This window comes from Hypanus sabinus, chromosome 17 (genome assembly GCF_030144855.1).
Source record: "Hypanus sabinus isolate sHypSab1 chromosome 17, sHypSab1.hap1, whole genome shotgun sequence".
NCBI classification, from domain to species: Eukaryota; Metazoa; Chordata; class Chondrichthyes; order Myliobatiformes; family Dasyatidae; genus Hypanus; species Hypanus sabinus.
Genome location: NC_082722.1, coordinates 58,939,713 through 58,958,364, shown reverse-complemented (window position 1 = coordinate 58,958,364; position 18,652 = coordinate 58,939,713). Strand labels below are relative to the sequence as shown.

General features: G+C 39.0%; 1 protein-coding gene across 1 annotated transcript in view; it reads right to left on the bottom strand.

Moving 5' to 3' along the window:
- cdh13 (cadherin 13, H-cadherin (heart)) overlaps positions 1–18,652 on the bottom strand; it is a 1,114,907-nt gene that overhangs the window by 702,313 nt on the left and 393,942 nt on the right. Inside the window, exon 4 of the mRNA XM_059993490.1 lies at positions 493–609. Coding sequence (XP_059849473.1) covers positions 493–609 — 117 coding nt within the window. The remainder of the gene's footprint in view (positions 1–492; positions 610–18,652) is intronic.

Here is an 18,652-nt window from a genome sequence, read left to right as displayed (position 1 = left end):
TATAATATTTTTTGTAGATCATACAGGGGCAAGCACTGCGTTGCCAAATTGTTAGAATACCTGTGAACAAGTTTGAAACAAGGTTTGGGCCCATCACCTAAAAATGATGAAAGGAACTTTCTTCTCTCTCTCTCAATCCTTCCAAGTACAAGATCAATACAAACATCCAAAATACCTACCCTTCTTCTTCACAGTTTCTTGGATTGGTTCTGCCTCTCAGTAGGCAGCTGACATCTCAATGATTCACATGTCTCACTTATTCATTGTTTTTAATCCAGCAATGTTTGCTATTAGTCATTTTCCACCTGAATTTAAATGTAAAACCACTTTCATCTCAGTCAACTCAAACAAATGGAAAAATGCAAGTTTTAAAGACATACTCAATCCGTGGTTTAAATATAAAGCTGCTCTTAAAATCGTTGGGATGCTGATCACCAGCTAAACAGATGATTATAAATACAAAACAAAATAGTCAACAGCTATATTCCTTACCCATCCAATAGCTTTGGGGAACGGTCCTCTTTGATTTTCAGGGAATGAGATGGGAGGAGCTATTAAAGATCGTTTACTTCTGTGAAGAATAGTGCTGTTTCCAATCTTCACAGCATCCTTGAAACAGAAAAGTCAAACAGAAAAAAATATTAGAAAATGTATATACATCAAAGACTTCTAAAAACACACATCATCTGAACTTTCGACACAGTTGTTTAGCAGTGGCAGTTTTAATCTTGAGTTCAATTTTCAAACCAAACAATAAGAAACTTGAAATGCAAGAGATATTGGAATACATTGGAGGAACTCAATGGGTCAAGCAGGATCTGTTAGTGGAAAGGAATTCTTGATATGTCCAATCGAAATCCTGCATTAAGACTGAATGGAAAAGGAAGATGGCTGATATAAAAAGGAGGGAAAGTGGTGAAACAGATGCCTGGGTGACTGGTGAACTAAAGAGAGGTGAAATATAACAGGCAGATCAAGCCAGGCAAGGAGGGGTGGGTGACTGCAGCTACCGTTGCTGCAATCTGCTAAGTAAGGGTGGTTTAATAGGAATCATATGGGGGAGACAGAACCTGAATGGGAACAGGAGCGTAGGAGCGAGGGTGAACAAAAACTGTCTCACTAAATGTAATCCATACTTTAGTACTGAATACCAACATTTTCTTAATACAAGTTGCATTATGTTGACTCTCAATCAATGGAAGTTTATTTTGTGTCTGTCAATAACAAGATATGCTTCCAAATAGAATATACTATAGGGTAAACAATGAGAAATATTTAAGCCTCAAATCTGTTTTAATAGAGTGTTAAATTAATTAGGCCTTTCAGTTGAGTGAATGGAGTTCTAAATTGACTTCTAGTACAACATGATCTCTGAAACCAGTTAATCACTAATTCATTTTAATGATCAATAAAACACCTTTTAAACATTAATTATCTACTGTATTGTGATGGGGAGAGACAGGTTGAGGGTACTTGAGGATGCATAATTTTTGTGTAGCAAGAAGTTAATTTACCTCATCTTTTTCAAATTATAATGTTCCAAACTTACTGGTCACACTCATCTCCCTCATGATAGAGCTGATGCCATGCTTGCCTTATGCATCTGCAGTGCTGTCAACAACTAAGTCCCCTATTCCATACCATTCCATGAGCAGGGTGGGCTGCAAATGGTATTCAAGGCTTTAGATAACCCCATCATTGTAAGAGCAAACACGAGGAAATCTGCAGATGCTGGAAATTCAAACAACACACACAAAATGCTGGTAGAACACTGCAGGCCAGGCAGCATCTACAGGGAGAAGCGATGTCGACATTTCGGGCCGAGACCCTTCGTCAGGACTCATCATTGTAATAAAGGGAAGGTTACTGTCATTCAGGACATCTAAAAACATACAAAATTGATTTTAAAATATATATATGGCTTGGTCAGTTCAGTGGCGTTGAGGGTGTAGTGGGAAGAAAGTGAGCCCAATAATGAAGCTCAAAAAAAAAGTCTGCAAATGCTGGAAATGCAAAGCAACTCACACAAAATGCTGGTGAAACTCAGAAGGTCAGGCAGCATCTATGGAAAAGAGTAAACAGTCAAAGTTTTGGGCCAAAACCCTTCTTCAGGACTGGAAGGGTAGGGGAAGATGTCTGAATAAAAAGGTGTGGGGAAGGGAAAAAGGCTAGCTGGAAGGTGATAGGTGAAACCAGGTGGGTGGGAAAGGTCATGGGCTGGAGAAGAAAGAATCTAAAAGGAGAGGAGAATGGACAATAGGAGAAAGGGAAGGAAGAGGAGACCTGGGGGAAGTAATAGACTGGTGAGAAGAAGTGGAAGGTCAGAGTGGGGAATAGGGGAAGGGGGTGGGGTGGAATTCATTAACAAGAAGAAATCAATATTCATGCTGTCAGGTTGGAGGTCTCCTGTCCCATGATCCTTTCCCTTCTCCAGCTCTGTATCACTTTTGCCAATCACCTTTCCAGCTCTTAGCTTCATCCCACCCGTTCTAGTCTTCTCCTATCATTTCACATTTCCCCCTCCCCCAACTATTTTCAAATCTCTTAGTATCTCTCCTTTCAGTTAGTCCTGACGAAGGGTCTCAGCCCGAAACATCGACAGTGCTTCTCCTTATAGATGGAATAACTCACCAATAACAATAGAAAATAGGTCATTCAGGAGTTGACAAGCTAACACTGCAAAAGCAAACAAAAGAAATACTGTCCGCAAAGCTAAGAGTTTTTCACCTTAAAAGTGAAATTATAGCCTGAGTTGCTTTCTATTGCCTGTGCTTTTCTTTCAAATTCCTTCACTGCATTCACCTCTGGTCATTTATCTGCGCCATCATTCACTTCTCTCTAGACTGTGTTCTCTTGCATTCCTCCTCCCTCATCAGTCATTGTATATTTCATTTTCTTTTCTCTGGCTGGCTGTACTTCATTACCTAGAAAGCCCCTCTTTTTTCCTAGGGTTTATGTGCAGCCGAAGCCAGTGTCAGAATTAGATTACTTTTTTTGCAAAATTCTTCCATCTGTATATGAAGTCACTTTATCTTAGAATGAAACATCTTTGGATAGAAAATGAAGATGACAAATAAAATGTGATTCTATTATGAAAGTAAAGAAAAAAGAACCTTCATTGGTAAGCTGCATTTTATGTCTTCAGGACATCCCAAAGCACTTCACTGAAAATAAAAGTATTTCTGAAGTAAACCAACGGTTGAATTGCAGGGAGCCACAGCACGCAAATTGTTAGGAGCAAGATATTTCAAAGAGCAATGAGAGAAGTGACAAGATAATCTGTTTCAGTGATGGTTGCCAAAGGATAAATGTTTGACAGGAAGCCAGGAAAACTTCCTGCACTTCTTCAAGAAAAGGAGGCCTTATACGTCCACCAAGGGCCATGGTTAAATGTCGCATCTAAAATATGGTACCTCTGGATTTTGGGAACTCACTTATTACTACATGCAGACTACGGCCTTAGTTAGAGCTTTGTTATAGCTCTTTGCTTATCTAGCAAAAGTACTGACTTTGCGAATATAAAATTCTTGATTTCAATGACATCGGATTATTATTTATGCATCAAATATCACAAGGGGATGAATCTTGTATGCAAATAGAATATATTAATATATTACACTGACACATACAAAATTATATTTATTACATTGCTATGTTAAACTTGAAACCTTATTTCAAAAATATGAAGTAATATATGCTATTGTTTTTTTTAATGGATGCATTCCTGGAGTTTACACAAATTGAAATCCGAATCTTTAATTTCAGTGGTAATTTATGCATTGATAGCATCAATGTATTAAAAATACATTTATTTGAACTAATGGTATAATAAAAACAATAACGTGGTACCACATTGAGAAAGTCTGGTTATCTATGTGTCTAGTTTCCACATAACAGAAGTAACCAAAGTCATTTTTTTAAATTTTAGTTCATTATTTTGTGTAATTATAGACATATTTCAACTGTAGCAAAATCATTTAATTAAATAATTAAATATTGTTCCACTTGTACTAAAAATACTGATTTAGAAATATATAGGATATATATAGAAATAGAGGATATTGCCCCTAAAAAGAAAACTAGATGGATGTTGTAACTAATGGGAAAAATCTTTGGCAACAGTAGGACAAAGAAGGGCCAAAGCCAATTTTTCACTCCAATTTGTTTGACATACATACAAACATTTAATTGCTTATACATTCCCACTTCCTCTTGCAACTTTGCTTTTAAATGTATCAACTGATGTTTCTATGTATTTAAATTTGCAAATGCAATACAACTTTTAGGTCTGGGCATTGCTGAAGAGCAAGATATACCACTCATCCCAATGGCGAAGGAAATGACAATTTAGGGTGGGGATACTCAGTTTCTAAATTGATCTTTTAGCCAGTCATTATGTGACTGGCCTGGTTCAGCTTCTGGATAATTGGTTATAGATGGTGCAATGCTTGCCAGTAGTAATGCCATTGAATGTCATCAGTAGGTAGTTAGACCTCCCTTCTTGAAGAATGCTATTTCCTGACACTTCTATAGTGCACATATTACGTGTGCCTCTCAGCCAATACCACAATTTGGTGAAATCTTGCTGTGTGCATCATGGACAATTGGGCATCCTGGTATATTTGAAGGCAATGGGCATCAAAGAGAAAATGTTCCAGTGGCCGGAGTCACACATTACATAATGGGAGGTGTTCTGGTTTTCAGAAGTCATTCAGTCCAGCCCAGGGATATTATCACAGGAGATCCTGGGCCCCCCAACTATTTTTAGCTGCTTTGCTGATAGTCTTCATTCCATCACAAAGTTAGATGAGGAGACCTTTGCTGATGTTTGTGCATTCTGTTGCTGTACATCTCCATTTCTGACATTATGATGGAAAGAAGATAATTGATGAAGCAGCTAAAAACAGTTCAGTTAGGAACAGTCAGACAGACAGACATACTTTATTGATCCCGAGGGAAATTGGGTTTCGTTACAGCTGCACCAACCAAGAATAATGAAGAAATATAGCAATATGAAAACCATAAATAATTATATAATAATTAGTTAATCATGCTCAGTGGAAATAAGTCCAGGACCAGCCTATTGGCTCAGGGTGTCTGACACTTCTGCGATGATATCCAGGAGCTGGAAAAATATAACTTCAAAAACCACTTCCTTTGACTAATGTGTGATTCCAGCAACCTTTATCAACATCAAATTTAAAATTAATATATTATCAACATTCACACATTCAGTGGCCACTTCATTAATTACACCTGTACACATGCACATTATGCATGCAAACAGGATGAAGAGATTATGCTATTGTTCAGAACAAATATCAGAATGATGAAGAAATTTAATCTAAGTGACTTTGTCTGTGGAATGATTGTTGCTGCCTGACAGGGTGGTTTGAGTATCTCAGAAACTGCTGATCTCCTGGGATTTTCATGCACAGCAGTCTTGACAGTTTACAGAGAATGGTGCAAAAAAAAAGACAAAAAAAAATCCAGTGAGCCGCTGTTGTGTGTGCAAAAATATCTTGTTAATGACCACGGTCAGGAAAAAATGGCCAGAATGGTTCAAGCTGACAAGTAGCCAACAGTAACTCAGATAACCAAGTGTTACAACAGTGAGGTGTGGTAAACCACCTGAATGCACAAAACATTGAACCTTGAAGTAGATGGGCGATAACAGCAGAAACCACACCAGATTCCACTCCTGTGCCTAATAAAGTGGCATCTCTGTGTGTATAACACCATATACTACCTTGAGAGTCATTTTGCCCAACTACTGCAATTCTAATAGGGTGCTTGGAAGTCCCACTGCTAACAATGACAAAGTAAGTCCCGATTACCTCATTTCTAAAATGTCGCTATTTGGTCCACATTTAGACTAGGGTGAAACAAGATCTTAAGCCAAGAAACTCCGATAACCTCAGTTTTGGCATTGGAAAGTTAGCTATTGTTGAGCAAGTGTTATTTGCCATGTCTACAACAAATTCCATCACTGTATTTATGATTGGGAGAGAACTGATCGGGCAGTAATTAACCAAATTGGATTTGTCCTGCTTTTTGCTTTGAACAGGACATGCCTGGGCAATTTTCCACATTGTCAGTTGCTTTCTCATTTATTACCTCACACCTAACGGCTTCCTGTACTTTTGAGAGTTCATGATTTCCTCGTGTTTACTAGCCTCATGCCTTGATGCCATTAATAAAGTCAGTAACAATGCAAAATACATTTCACACTTTATGTTTGATTAAAGAAAAGGCAGAACACATTCTATTTGCTTAACCCTATTAGTTATTGCCTTACAGGCAGGACTTTGTCTAATTACCTTGCCCTCAGTTTTTTATCCAGTTAGCTGATTTGCCAGATGGGAAGAGATTGCTTAAAAATCAATTTCAAGCAATTGAAACTAGATTGGGGAACAGATTAGACCACAGGAAACCTTGGTAAAGATAAATACTTTAATAACATCAACAGGAAATCAGAATAATGTTGGATTCCTTTGTACAGAGTATGTAAGGCCATAGATGGAGAGAAGTGCATCAGCAGAAAATATTGCAGATGCAGATCTGATATAACAAAAAATGTTTGAGATACTCAATAAATTTGGGATTTCTCAAGAAAAAAGTATTTAGTCCCATAACAGTAAATGGTGTTGGTATAGACTGTGACCTGATGGCCAGTGGTGGGCCAAAGCTCCAGATTCAGTGCGGCTTGACTCTGACCTTCTATTCTGATGAAATAATTACCATCTTGAAATATTCATTATGTTTCCATCTTTGCAGTTACTGCATGGTCTTCTGAGAATATCTATATTTTTTGACTTAATTTACAACATGCCAACTGTAATCAGACAGTCAGCAAACTATCCTGACTTGGCTAGTGTAAGGCTTGGTTAATCTTAAATTTGTATGTTTTCATTGGACCATTGCTAACTGAGTGACAGATGGGGACAGATGTTGAGGAGAAAGATTTCCTTGCCAAGAACCAAAGTGATATATCCAGTTAAGGGGGAAGTTTCTGGTCAGACTTGTTGAGAGTGGGGTAGAGTTGAGGAGTTAACAGTGTGCGGACAAAGGAGATCAGTGGTGAAAATTTAACCCAATTTATCTCATTGGACTTAATGATAGCAAGTGCAAAAGTAATCTCTGCATCCCAAGTAATTTAAACTTATTAAAGGGATTATGTTAAAATTGTCCTCTATAATAGTCCATAAGAACATAAGATATAGGAGCAGAATCAGGCCATTTGGCCCATCAAGTCTGCTCCGCCATTCAATTGTGGGCTGATCCAATTCTTACAGTCATCCCCACTCTCTTGCCTTCTCCCCATACCCTTTGATGCCCTGGCTAATGTTTTTCTAATCTCACCTGTAAAATATGTTTTATATAATGCCTCTATGTAATGGCCTTAGACTCTCTTTTCTGTGGTTTCATCTAGTTGAAGAATTCCAGTAGCCTTGATGCTAATTCACTCTTTTTAAAGAGTGGGAGTACCCAACCTGGGGTCCGCAAATCCCTTGCTTAATGGGAGGGGTCCATGGCATAAAAAAGGTTGGGGACCACTGATATAGAGTCAAGATGAGACCTGCATTTTTGAAGGACCACACTGGCCTCCTGCTATCTGGGAAAAGGCACCAGGGCATTCAGGCCCTCACAACCAGACTACATAACAGTTTCTTCCCCCAAGCTATCAGACTCCTCAATATCCAGAGTCTGGACTGACACCAACTTACTGCCCTCTACTGTGCCTATTTGTCTTGTTTATTATTTATTGTAATGCTTGCACTGTTTTGTGCACTTTATGCAGTCCTGGGTAGGTCTGCAGTCTAGTGTAGTTTCTTTTTTCTCTGTGTTGTTTTCTTGCGTAATTTTTTTTACTGTTTCATTTAGCACCATGGTCCTGAAAAATGTTGTCTCATTTTTACTGTGCACTGTACCAGCAGTTATGGTTGAAATGACAATAAAAAGTGACTTGACTTGACTTGGTTACTTGCACACACACCTCCTTCTGTTCTAGTCAGCACTGATGGCAGTTAGAAGTGTGCAGAAGGTTGTTTGGTAATCCTCTGGGATGATTTAATTAAATAGCTACCAGGTTTGTACTTCCATCATTTGTGGCTCAGCAGAACAAGTTACAACAGAAATCGAAATTCAACTTGTGTTTCATTGCCTTTGAACCAGCTGGTTCTCTATTTTCTGGAAATCTCTCAGCACAAGAGATTCTGCAGATGCTGGAAGTCCAGGGCAACACATCCACAAAATGTCCTGTGAGTATAATAACCAATGATATCGACTTTGAACTGTATCCGTGTAACATAGCAAATGTGGCTCCCAATTTACCCCAGTAAGGTCTAAATAATTGTAATGATCACATAATCTACATTTTAGAGATATTGGTTGAGAAATGATTATCGACAGGAATATTGAGGATGACACCAAATTCTTCTTTAGATTTGGGCAATGTGATATCTTATGTCCATCTGAAGGAGCAAATGTTGTTGTCCTTTTTGTTTATGGTCCAGAAAGGTTTAAACCCATAAGAAGGCATGCTGCTAATTGAACCACCCTTTGATCCAAATCCCAAGAGCAGCAATTAAATATCCAGTTGACTTGCTTCATATAGAGTATTTTAAAATTGAAATCAACCCAAATTCAAGTGTTTCTTGGATTTCTGCACAGTTATGAAACTAATTAGAGCAGTGCTCTAATTTTTATATAGCACAGCCACTTCTGTGTGTACTCAAACAAGATAATATGTTAGCTCAGTTGCTCTAATCCTTTGCAGTGCTGATGTGTGCTAATCCTTGGAGACAGGAGGTGTTTAGTGTCAAAAAATCGTCATTTGTATTAGGCACTGATATTAAAGTTGTACACTCATTTGATGTTATTGGCAGAAGAACTGCAAATACTGTCATTTTAAAGTTAACAAGCAATAAAACAAATTGTGCAGTAACTTTTTTTTGCTGATACATTAAGGCACACATCTGAGGCTTTGATCCAATCACTGCCATAATCTTGCACGTCTTTAAAAGTATCCCATGACTTGCTGTGCATGCATGCTGCTTCTCATGCACCATTAAATATCCATAACTGGAGAGGGGAGACTTTTAATTAACCTTTTCCCTCTTTGTGACTTTGGATCTGATGGTGTTCTCAATTAGGTTTTTTTTTGTTTACTTTTTGTTAAGAGATGTTTTGATAGGCACATAAATGTGAGGGAAATGAAAGGATATGGACACTATGTAGGCAGAAGAAACTTAGCAATTTGGTTACTAATTTAATTAGTTTGGTACAACATTATGGGCAGAAGGGCCTGTTCCTGGACTGTACTGTTAGATATTTCTCAGTAATTACTTGCACAATACTGCCATAAGGGGTGGCATGGTAACATAGTGGTTAGCACCAATCCTCGCAGCTTCAGCTGCAATATCAGAGATTGATTCAAGCTGCTGCTTGTACGTTCTCTCCAAGACCATGTAGGTTTCCTCTCGGTGCTCTAGCTTGTTCCCATATTCTAAAAGACATACGGTTAGGCTTTGTGAGTTGTGGGCATGCCCAGTACATTCTATGCTGAGAGAATATGTCCACTTAATGATCAGCATTGTCATCTACTCTATGTGCTTAACTAAAGAAAATAGGTAATACTCTAAATAAAAACAACAACCTTGCACTCATGACAGGTAGGACCAAAGAGCTGATTGTGGACTTCAGAAAGGGTAGAACGAGGGAAAACAAGCCAATCCTCACAGAGGGATCAGAAGTGGTGAGAGTGAATGATTTCAAGTTCCTGGGTGTCAATATCTCTGAGGACCTAACGTGGATGAAACATATTGATGCAGCTATAAAGAAGGCAAGGCAGTGGCAATATTTCATTATGAGTGGGGGTGGGGGTAGAGAGCTACTGCATAGGAACAAAGTAAGTTGCAGAAAGTTGTTAAGTTAGTCAGCTCCATCATGGATACTAGCCTCTGAAGTATCCAAGACATCTTCAAGGAGCAGTGCCTCAGGGAGGTGGAGTCCATCTTTAAGGATCTCCACCACCCAGGACATGCCCTCTTCACATTATTACCATCAAGGAGGAACTGAAGCCTGAAGGCACACATTCAGTGATTCAGGAACAGCTTCTTTTCCTCTGCCATCTTGTTTCTAAATGGATAGTGAATCCATGAACACTGCCTCACTATTTTTTTATTTCTGTTTATTTGCACGACTCATTTTAAATTAACTATTTAATATACCTGACTGGCAGACCACAGTTTATGCAGTTCCAAGCTGTATCAGACATGGCTATAAGCAGTATTGAGCCCCCAGAGAGGATTGGATCGGTTCTCTTCCTGTTTACTCTGTGTTCTTCAGACTTTAGATTCAACACTGAGTCACATCATCTGCAGAAATTCTCTGATGGCTCAGCAATAGTTGGGTGTATAAGGTGAGGACAGGAGAATGAATACAGGGCCCTGGTGGAGGACTTTGTCAAATGGTGCAAGCTGAAACATCTGCAGCTTAACGTCAGTAAGACAAAGGAGATGGTGATGGACTTTAGGAAGACTAAACCCACACTGCTTCCTGTTACTATTGATGGTGAGAACCTGGATGACAGAATTGAGTGGGCCAGAATGTACAAAAAGGGCCAGAGTTGCCTCCACTTCCTGAGGAGACTGAGGTCCTTTAGAGCATATAGACCTCTCCTTCACATGTTCTACCAGTCAATTTACGATGTCACCATTGTTTTAAAAGTATAGCAGAAACAAGCCAGGAAAGTGCAGGCCAGTGAATCTGACATTGATGGTGGGTAACTTGCTTGAAAGGATTCAAGGAACCAACATTTGGGGAAGCAGGGTCTGACTGAGAACTGTCAGCACACTTTTGTGTATGGGAAGTCATTTCTGAAAATTCCTTGGAAGTTCCTCAAGAAGATTAAGGTAGGAAAGTGATTCTTGTTTACATGCACTTCAGCAAGGCATTTAACAAGTTCCCTCATGACAACTAGTCTAGAAGTTGGATCACAAGGGATTCAGGGGGAGGCGTTACGAACCCACAGGATTAGTTTACTGTGGACTGTCGCTTTAAGAGCGCGGAACTGAGGCGGGACTATGACGACAGTCACAGCCTGACACTGGTGTTTGTGGATTTTAAAACATCGAGAGAGAGAGTGAGCGAAACTGAAAAGCCAATAGCTTCAGCTTGTCGCAGCTGGGGTCTGGAACTCTCCTATGCCCACAAGGGTGGGTTGATTATCGATCCAGTGCACATCAAACGTGTGGCTGTCACCTTGTATAAACTGTAGGAGTGAATTTTTTGGGATATTCTGTGGAGACCACTTATGTGTTAACCCTTGCCTAGGTACATTGTGTAGTAATCATTTGAAGATGAAATCCCTGTGACAGGCCACTTTCGGTGATAATTTGTATGTGGATTTGGAACGACGATGGATAAGATCTACAGCGATTGTGATCTCATTTCCAGCATGGAACCTGTGGAATATCTCGTACTTACCTTTTCTCTCCGTTACAACCTGTATTACAAATATCTCTCTCCCATCATTTATCCTGTGGATGACTGAACTTTCCTACTTTACCATCTCAAGACTCTAAGCCTTGTTCCCCCACCCCCCCCCCCCCCGAGCTCAGTATAGTTTGAGAGTTATATTTATATATTTATACATAACACTCTTAACTTTTGCTTATCTTGGTTTAAGTTACTATATTATAAGTAGTTGCTAATAAACATAGTGGTTTTAACATCAAAACCAGACTCCATGTACAGTCTATTGCTGCTGGTTCGTTCCCAAGATGTTACAATTCGTAACAGAGGTGATAGATTGGATTTATAATCAGCTCAGTAGTAGGAAGCAGAGGGGAATTGTTGTCTCACCTGACTGGAGACTTGTGTCTAGAAGAGTGTCTAGAAGCATTGATTGTAATTTATATAAACTAATTGAATGGGAATGCACAAGGCATGGTTAGTAAGTTTGCTGATAACACTAAAACCAGGTGGTATTGTAGATGAAAGAGGTTATGAAAAATTACAGGAGGATCTTGACGAGCTAGGTATGTAGGATTGGCAAACAGCTTCCAATCCATATAAATGGGAGGAATGGTGGTTTGGGGAGATCAAATGAGGATAGCACTGATACAGTAGGGACATGAGGAGTGTAATGGAACAGAAGAAGCTGGGGGGGGGGGGGGGGTGCAAGAGCATTGTTCTCTAAAAGCAGCATTACAGGTAGGTAAGGTGGTGAAGAAGGCGTTTGGCTTGCTGGCCTTCATTAGTCAGGGCATTGACAATAGGAAGTTTTTTTTTTACAAATATACAAGATACTTGTGAGACCGCACCTGGAGTAGCATATACACTAAGTCACCCTGTTATAGAAAAGAACTTACTAAGCCAGAAAGAGTGCAGAAGAGATTTACAATATTGCTGCCTGGACATAGGGACCCGAGCTACAAGGGCTGGTTGTGTGGACTAGGGCTTTATGCCCTGCAACGCAGGAGATTAAGGGGTGACCTGATAGCGGTTATAGAAGATCATGAGCGGCATAGACAGGGCACATAGTCTTCTTTCCAGGGGGTGAGTATGAACAATAACAGCTCATAGATTAAAGATCCAAGGCAAGAGAAGGACATCAGGAGTAGACTGTACATGCAAAGGGTAGCGAATATTTGGGGTGAGTTGCCAGAAATGAGAGGTTGAGACAGGAACTCATCAGTTCATGTTCTTGATATGTATTTATTTTTTCTTTTTGTATTTACATGGTTTGTTGTCTTTTGCACATTGGTCGTTTGCCCGTCTTGTTGGGTGTGGTCTTTCACTGATTCTATTGTGTGTACTTGTATTTACTGTGAATGCCGGCAAGGAAATGAATCTCGGGGCTGTATTTAGTGATATGCGTGTACCTTGATAGGAAATTTACTTTGAGCTTTGACATTAGCAACATTTAAAAACATTCTAGAGTTTTCCAGGGTTTATAAGCCAAACACAAACAGATTGGCTCAACACATACAACAAGCTGGAGGAACTCAGCAGGTCGGGCAGCATCTGTGGAAACAAGCAGTCAACATTTCGGACCAAGACCCTTCATCAGGACTCGGCCGGAAATGTTCACTGCTCGTTTCTACGGATGCTGCCCGACCTGCTGAGTTCCTCCAGCTTGTTGTACGTGTTGATTTGACCACAACATCTGCAGTGTACTTTGTGCTTACAAACAGATTGGACTGGTTCGCTAGACAAACAGCCTATTTGTGTGCTGTAGAACTCCATGTGCATCTCTTCTCATCAGAGATGCAGTTACAATCCAACTTTATACAAGGTAAAATATAAAACAATGTCTACCAATGTCTTTCATCCACTAAGTTCCACTAGACAGTAAGGCTGAATTTATTTATTTTAAAACATTTCTTTTAAATACTAAGTGATTGTAAAAATCAGCTGCAGCATGCAAAAATATACAGAAAGATTTCCTTTGTCAATTGTCATCAAATATATCTTCGCTGTTAATCTGCACATCTGTAAAAAGATCGCCAAAACGAAAACCGTGGATCATATGTGAGGTGATTATATGACTGTACTGAGTGAAGTTAAAGCTACTAAAAATTTTCAGTGTTATTAAGTACAGAATTATTTATTATTATGGGCATAATTAGATAATATTCTTAGTACATAACACAAGTTGAGAAAGGATTAGCAATTGAAATTATTGCAGCAATTTTAATTAAGACAATTCTTTTAAAACTGCCCTCTTACCAACTGCTACAACCCACCACAAAGTCAACTAATTACTTTTATTAAAAATCCGCATCAGATCAACTATATTTCCTCCAGCGAATTCAGTCTTTTCCGTTATTATCCCTTACTACTTGGCAGTAATAACGCAGAACTTAACAGTATGTGTCAATTATAGACTTCACAGAGCTATTTGAAATAAACCAGTTCAAAATGGAAAGCACCCAACATACTAACAAATGTTCAGAAAATTGTTTAATCTCCAGCTAGTGCCAATTATTTGATTGATAGATGACAAATATAAATCAAGCACATTGGTGTGGTTTAGGAATTGTAGAGGCTAGACCAGAAAGGGATGATTGAGACACAGACAGGCTTGCCATGCCCCTGTCATTTTTATTTATATATTAAAACCGAATTTAAATCCGTTATCTGTCATGGTGAATTCACGACTGGCTGATCAGACTAAGCTATAGATTGATGACTGATTGACTGAGTAGCATGATATCCTGGACTAGTAAGACAAATTTATTTTTGAATAACAAGTTCCATACAGATATTTATTCCAAACATTACAGAGAGCTTTAAACAAAAAAGACACATTTCTCAAAAAAAATTGAACTTGAAATTATTAAGAAGTGTAAATTTGTGATGATAACATGATATATTTTAGGAGCATAATTAAACCACTCAGCCCATCGAGTCTGCTCCACTTTTTCATCATGGCTGATTTATTATTCCTCTCAATCGCATTCTTCTGCCTGTTCCCCATAAATGTTGACGATAATACTAATCAAGGACCTATCAACCTCATTGAAAAATATACCAAAGTGCTGGTTGCAGAATGGTATATTGTATAGAGAATTTCCAGTTTAAGGAGCAATTTATTCCACTGAGAGTGTCTGTGGCCAGCAGCCAGTAAAGTGCAGACTGATCATCATTCCTGTCTCACAGTGAGCATATCACTTTGATTCTGGCACAATGCCTTTGTGAAGGCTGATTTGCAAAGTCATTTCTAAATTTTAACTGATCCAAATAGGGACTATTTAATGTTGTATCTAAACCCCACACAAGGGATCTCAGAAAAAAAAGGTCATCCATTTAAGTGTGGGATGAGAAATACAATTTTGAAAATCTTCGGAATTCCTTACTCCAAGCAGCAGTGGATCCATTAAGTATACTCAACGATGAAACTGATCCGGATGACGCAGGAATAAAGTGCAATGAGGAAGTGGCTGAAAGTCTGGGGGGGGGGGGGGGTTCAGGCCAACAATCAAATCAGCCATAATCTGTGTAAATGTCAGAGCAGACTTGCTGGGGTGCATGGCCTAAACCTGCTCTTATTTTTTTTTATGCACGATCTAGTATTTATAATCTTCATAACATTTGATACTGGTTTTAAAAATGAGTGATCAAAATCAGCATTTGTTTTTAATTGACTGATCTTTGGCTAACAGCCACGGGACCAAATCTACCATCAATATTATTCACTTATTTAGAGATAAAACACAGTAACAGACCCTTCGAGCCAACAAGCCCATGCTACCCAATACATCCATGTGACCATTTAACCTATGAACCCACATGTCTTTGGAATGTGGGAGGAAACCAGAGCACCAAGAGGAAACCCATGAAGTAATGGGAAGATGTGCAGATAGCAGTGGAATTGAATCTGGGTCATTAATACTATCATAACCACTACACTACCATTCTGCCCCAAACTATTTGAAGTTTCTGTCTTCACTTAGATGAACTACCATTGAAAATGTCACCAGAAAACTCAAGGAATTCAATCCAGCTTTGATTGATCAGAAAGGGGACATCTTGAATTTCTAGCCTGACTTTGAACTTCTGGCTGGTGACTATTAAATATTAAATACATTCTATGCTGCACTTATATATGTAGTGCTATTGATAGTATTTTTAGTATTAAAAGTTACGATTGTCATCTGTGGAACACACATAAAATGCTGGCCAGGTAGGATCTATGGAAAATAGTACAGTCGATGTTACGGGCTGAAAACCTTTGGCAGGACCAAAGTATCAACTACTTTTTTTCCACGGATGTTGCCTGACCTGCTGAGTTCTTCCAGCATTTTGTACATGTTGTTCAGATTTCCAGCATCTGCAGATTATTTTCTTGATTGTCATCTGCAGCCTTGATTGTGTTCACTGTGTAAAGATTTGCCATTCACTGTATAATTTACAGGCAAAGGGCCACAGACAATTCTTCGGCTTGCCAGTGATGGTTTCTTCTAATCCGGCTTCTTTTCCAACTGACTACTCTCTAAATTGTATCTAAAGCCATGGGGTAATTGAGAATCTTCCACCAATCAAGCTACTTGCCCTCACTGGAACTGAGAAGCTACAGTTACTTTAGAAACTATGAACAGGAAGCATAAAACAGACAAACAATACACAGAAGGGAGATTAAGTTCCAGGAAGATGACTGTTAGATAAAAGGTCATTGAGATGTATTTCTAAATCTCCGCTCATTTTGATTCGAAGGAATGGGAATCTCCATTTCTGTTAGCACAGTCTTGAGAGGCTATCCAAGAGTTATTATCATTAATTATGTTCCTCATTTACACTTGATTGCATTAGCCTCAATTTTGTCAGCAATAAGCAACTGGGTAAAACAGCAAGCTCATGCATATGCTGTCATTTCATCGCTGAGTCTGTCACAAAGGACGGGAACAACATCGCTTGGGAAGGACAAGGTATCTGGGACAGCACATTCAGCTGCCTGCCCAAGCACAGACTCCAGAAGGTAACTGTTAGCTTTCCTCTATGATAAAACAGCTTGCATTGAAAGCCTCCCAATTTTTTTTCTCTCACGGTACAAATATGCAGGCCATTACCTGTTGCTTTATTAAGAATATCACTGGACATTTGTGTAAACAGAGCAACTTTGCTCCGGAAATGAAATTACTAAATGTTCTGTTACATACTCGTGACACATGACAGTGGTGCCCTTGTCATGTGACTGGGGTTGAAGCTGTACTGGACTTGAGGTGATGGTGGAATGATGTCATTTTCCCGCCAGTAGAGATCATGTGACGGGTTTTTTTTTACAGGTTATAAAAGGTAGACCCCACCCTGTGAGGAGGGGCAGTTCGTGGCTGGATTTGCCAAGTTGATTTCATGCCACTGCGTGTTTGAAGTGATGACGCAGTTTAGCTGAAGGATGAAGTTTTTATTTAATGCCTAAAGTTTAAAAGGTTAATGCCAACAGGTTTTTTATGATTCTGTTAGTTTGAGAATTAAAGGAGAGTGAAGATTCAAGGTTGGAAGTTAAAGATCGAGGAGAATCGCTTTCTACGGTGAAACGGGGGCGACCTTTGTTTGATCCTTATTTGGAAGGATTTCGTTGACTATCTTCGTGTTAATCCCTGGGTTTACCAGAAAGGATTGAAGGTAGTGGAGAAGGAAAGGTCAGTGCCTTTAAGCCGTTCTGTTTCGTAAATTCTTCGGGGGAAGTTCGACGTCGGGGATCGAAGCAAGCGACGTGAAAGAGAACTTAAATCGTCCTGTAAAGTCTCTCCTTTTAAATGGACTGTGAGCATATCGAACTTTTGGCAATATCACTTTAAGAACTGTTTTGGAATATCACTTTAAGAACTGTTTTGGAATATCACTTTAAAGAACTGTTTTGGAATATCACTTTAAAGAACTGTTTTGGAATATCACTTTACGAACTGTTTGAACAGCCGCTCAGCAGCTGTTTCCGGTTACGGTAGTGTTTGTTTACTTTTGGGGGGTTTGTTTTCTGTGTTTAATAAACGTGTTGTTTGTTATAAGAAACCCTTGCCGAACTCATATTTATTGTTGCCTGAATACGTAACAGTTCAAAATGTACTTAAATTTAAAAAAAACAAAATATTTATACTTGTGTAACATGACCACCACAGGATAGCAATTTATTTTGCCAATGTTTATACTGTGAATGTGCATGTGCATATGTCCTTCACCTGGAAATCTTATGGTGAATTCTTTGTACCATTGCAAAACAATTTCATGTGTATTGTGTATTTAATGTTTCAGTAATATTTGAGTAATCTTGAATATATATGTTGATTAAGCATTCTTATTCATTGAAATATTTCATTACAGGTTATATGTATAAATATGTGAATTGCATATATAATCACCCTGCCATGTGATACGTGTGCACCTTGCTTAAAGTAAGCTCGAAGTTAGACCTGTAATTTTGGACTCCTGTGTCTTCCTTCGAAGTAGTTTAGTAATTCAAAGTTACAAAACATAACTATAGACAATAGACAATAGGTGCAGGAGTAGGCCATTCAGCCCTTCGAGCAAGCACCACCATTCAATGTGATTATGGCTGATCATCCACAATCAGTACCCCGTTCCTGTCTTCTCCCCATATCCACTGACTCCACTATCTTTAAGAGCTCTATCTAACTCTTTTTTGAAAGCATCCAGAGAATTGGCCTCCACTGCCTTCTGAGGCAGAGCATTCCATAGATCCACAACTCTCTGAGTGAAAAAGTTTTTCCTGAACTCCATTCTAAATGGCCTACCCCTTATTCTTAAACTGTGGCCTCTTTCTGGAATCTCCCAACATTGGGAACATGTTTCCTGCCTCTAGCATGTCCATAATCTCTAACTATGGGTAACATGGTCAAGCCAGATCTTGATATTTTTGGTCATTCCAACTTTATTCCTTCAAAATAAATGGGCAAACTACCCTTTTGGAATGGGAGGGTATTAGGCTGCAGGCTGGAAAAGAAGATAGTGATTTCTAATATCCTATGCTGGATGTTATACAAGGAGAGATAAGGAAGATTTGAGAAGTCACTCTGCAAGACGAGGAGAAAGAAGGGGTTTAGAATCTGTAGTTCAAGAGATTAAGTTGTAATTTTCATGACTGGGTTTAAGGAGTGAGAGGAAGAAGAAAAGGCATTGGGTGTTG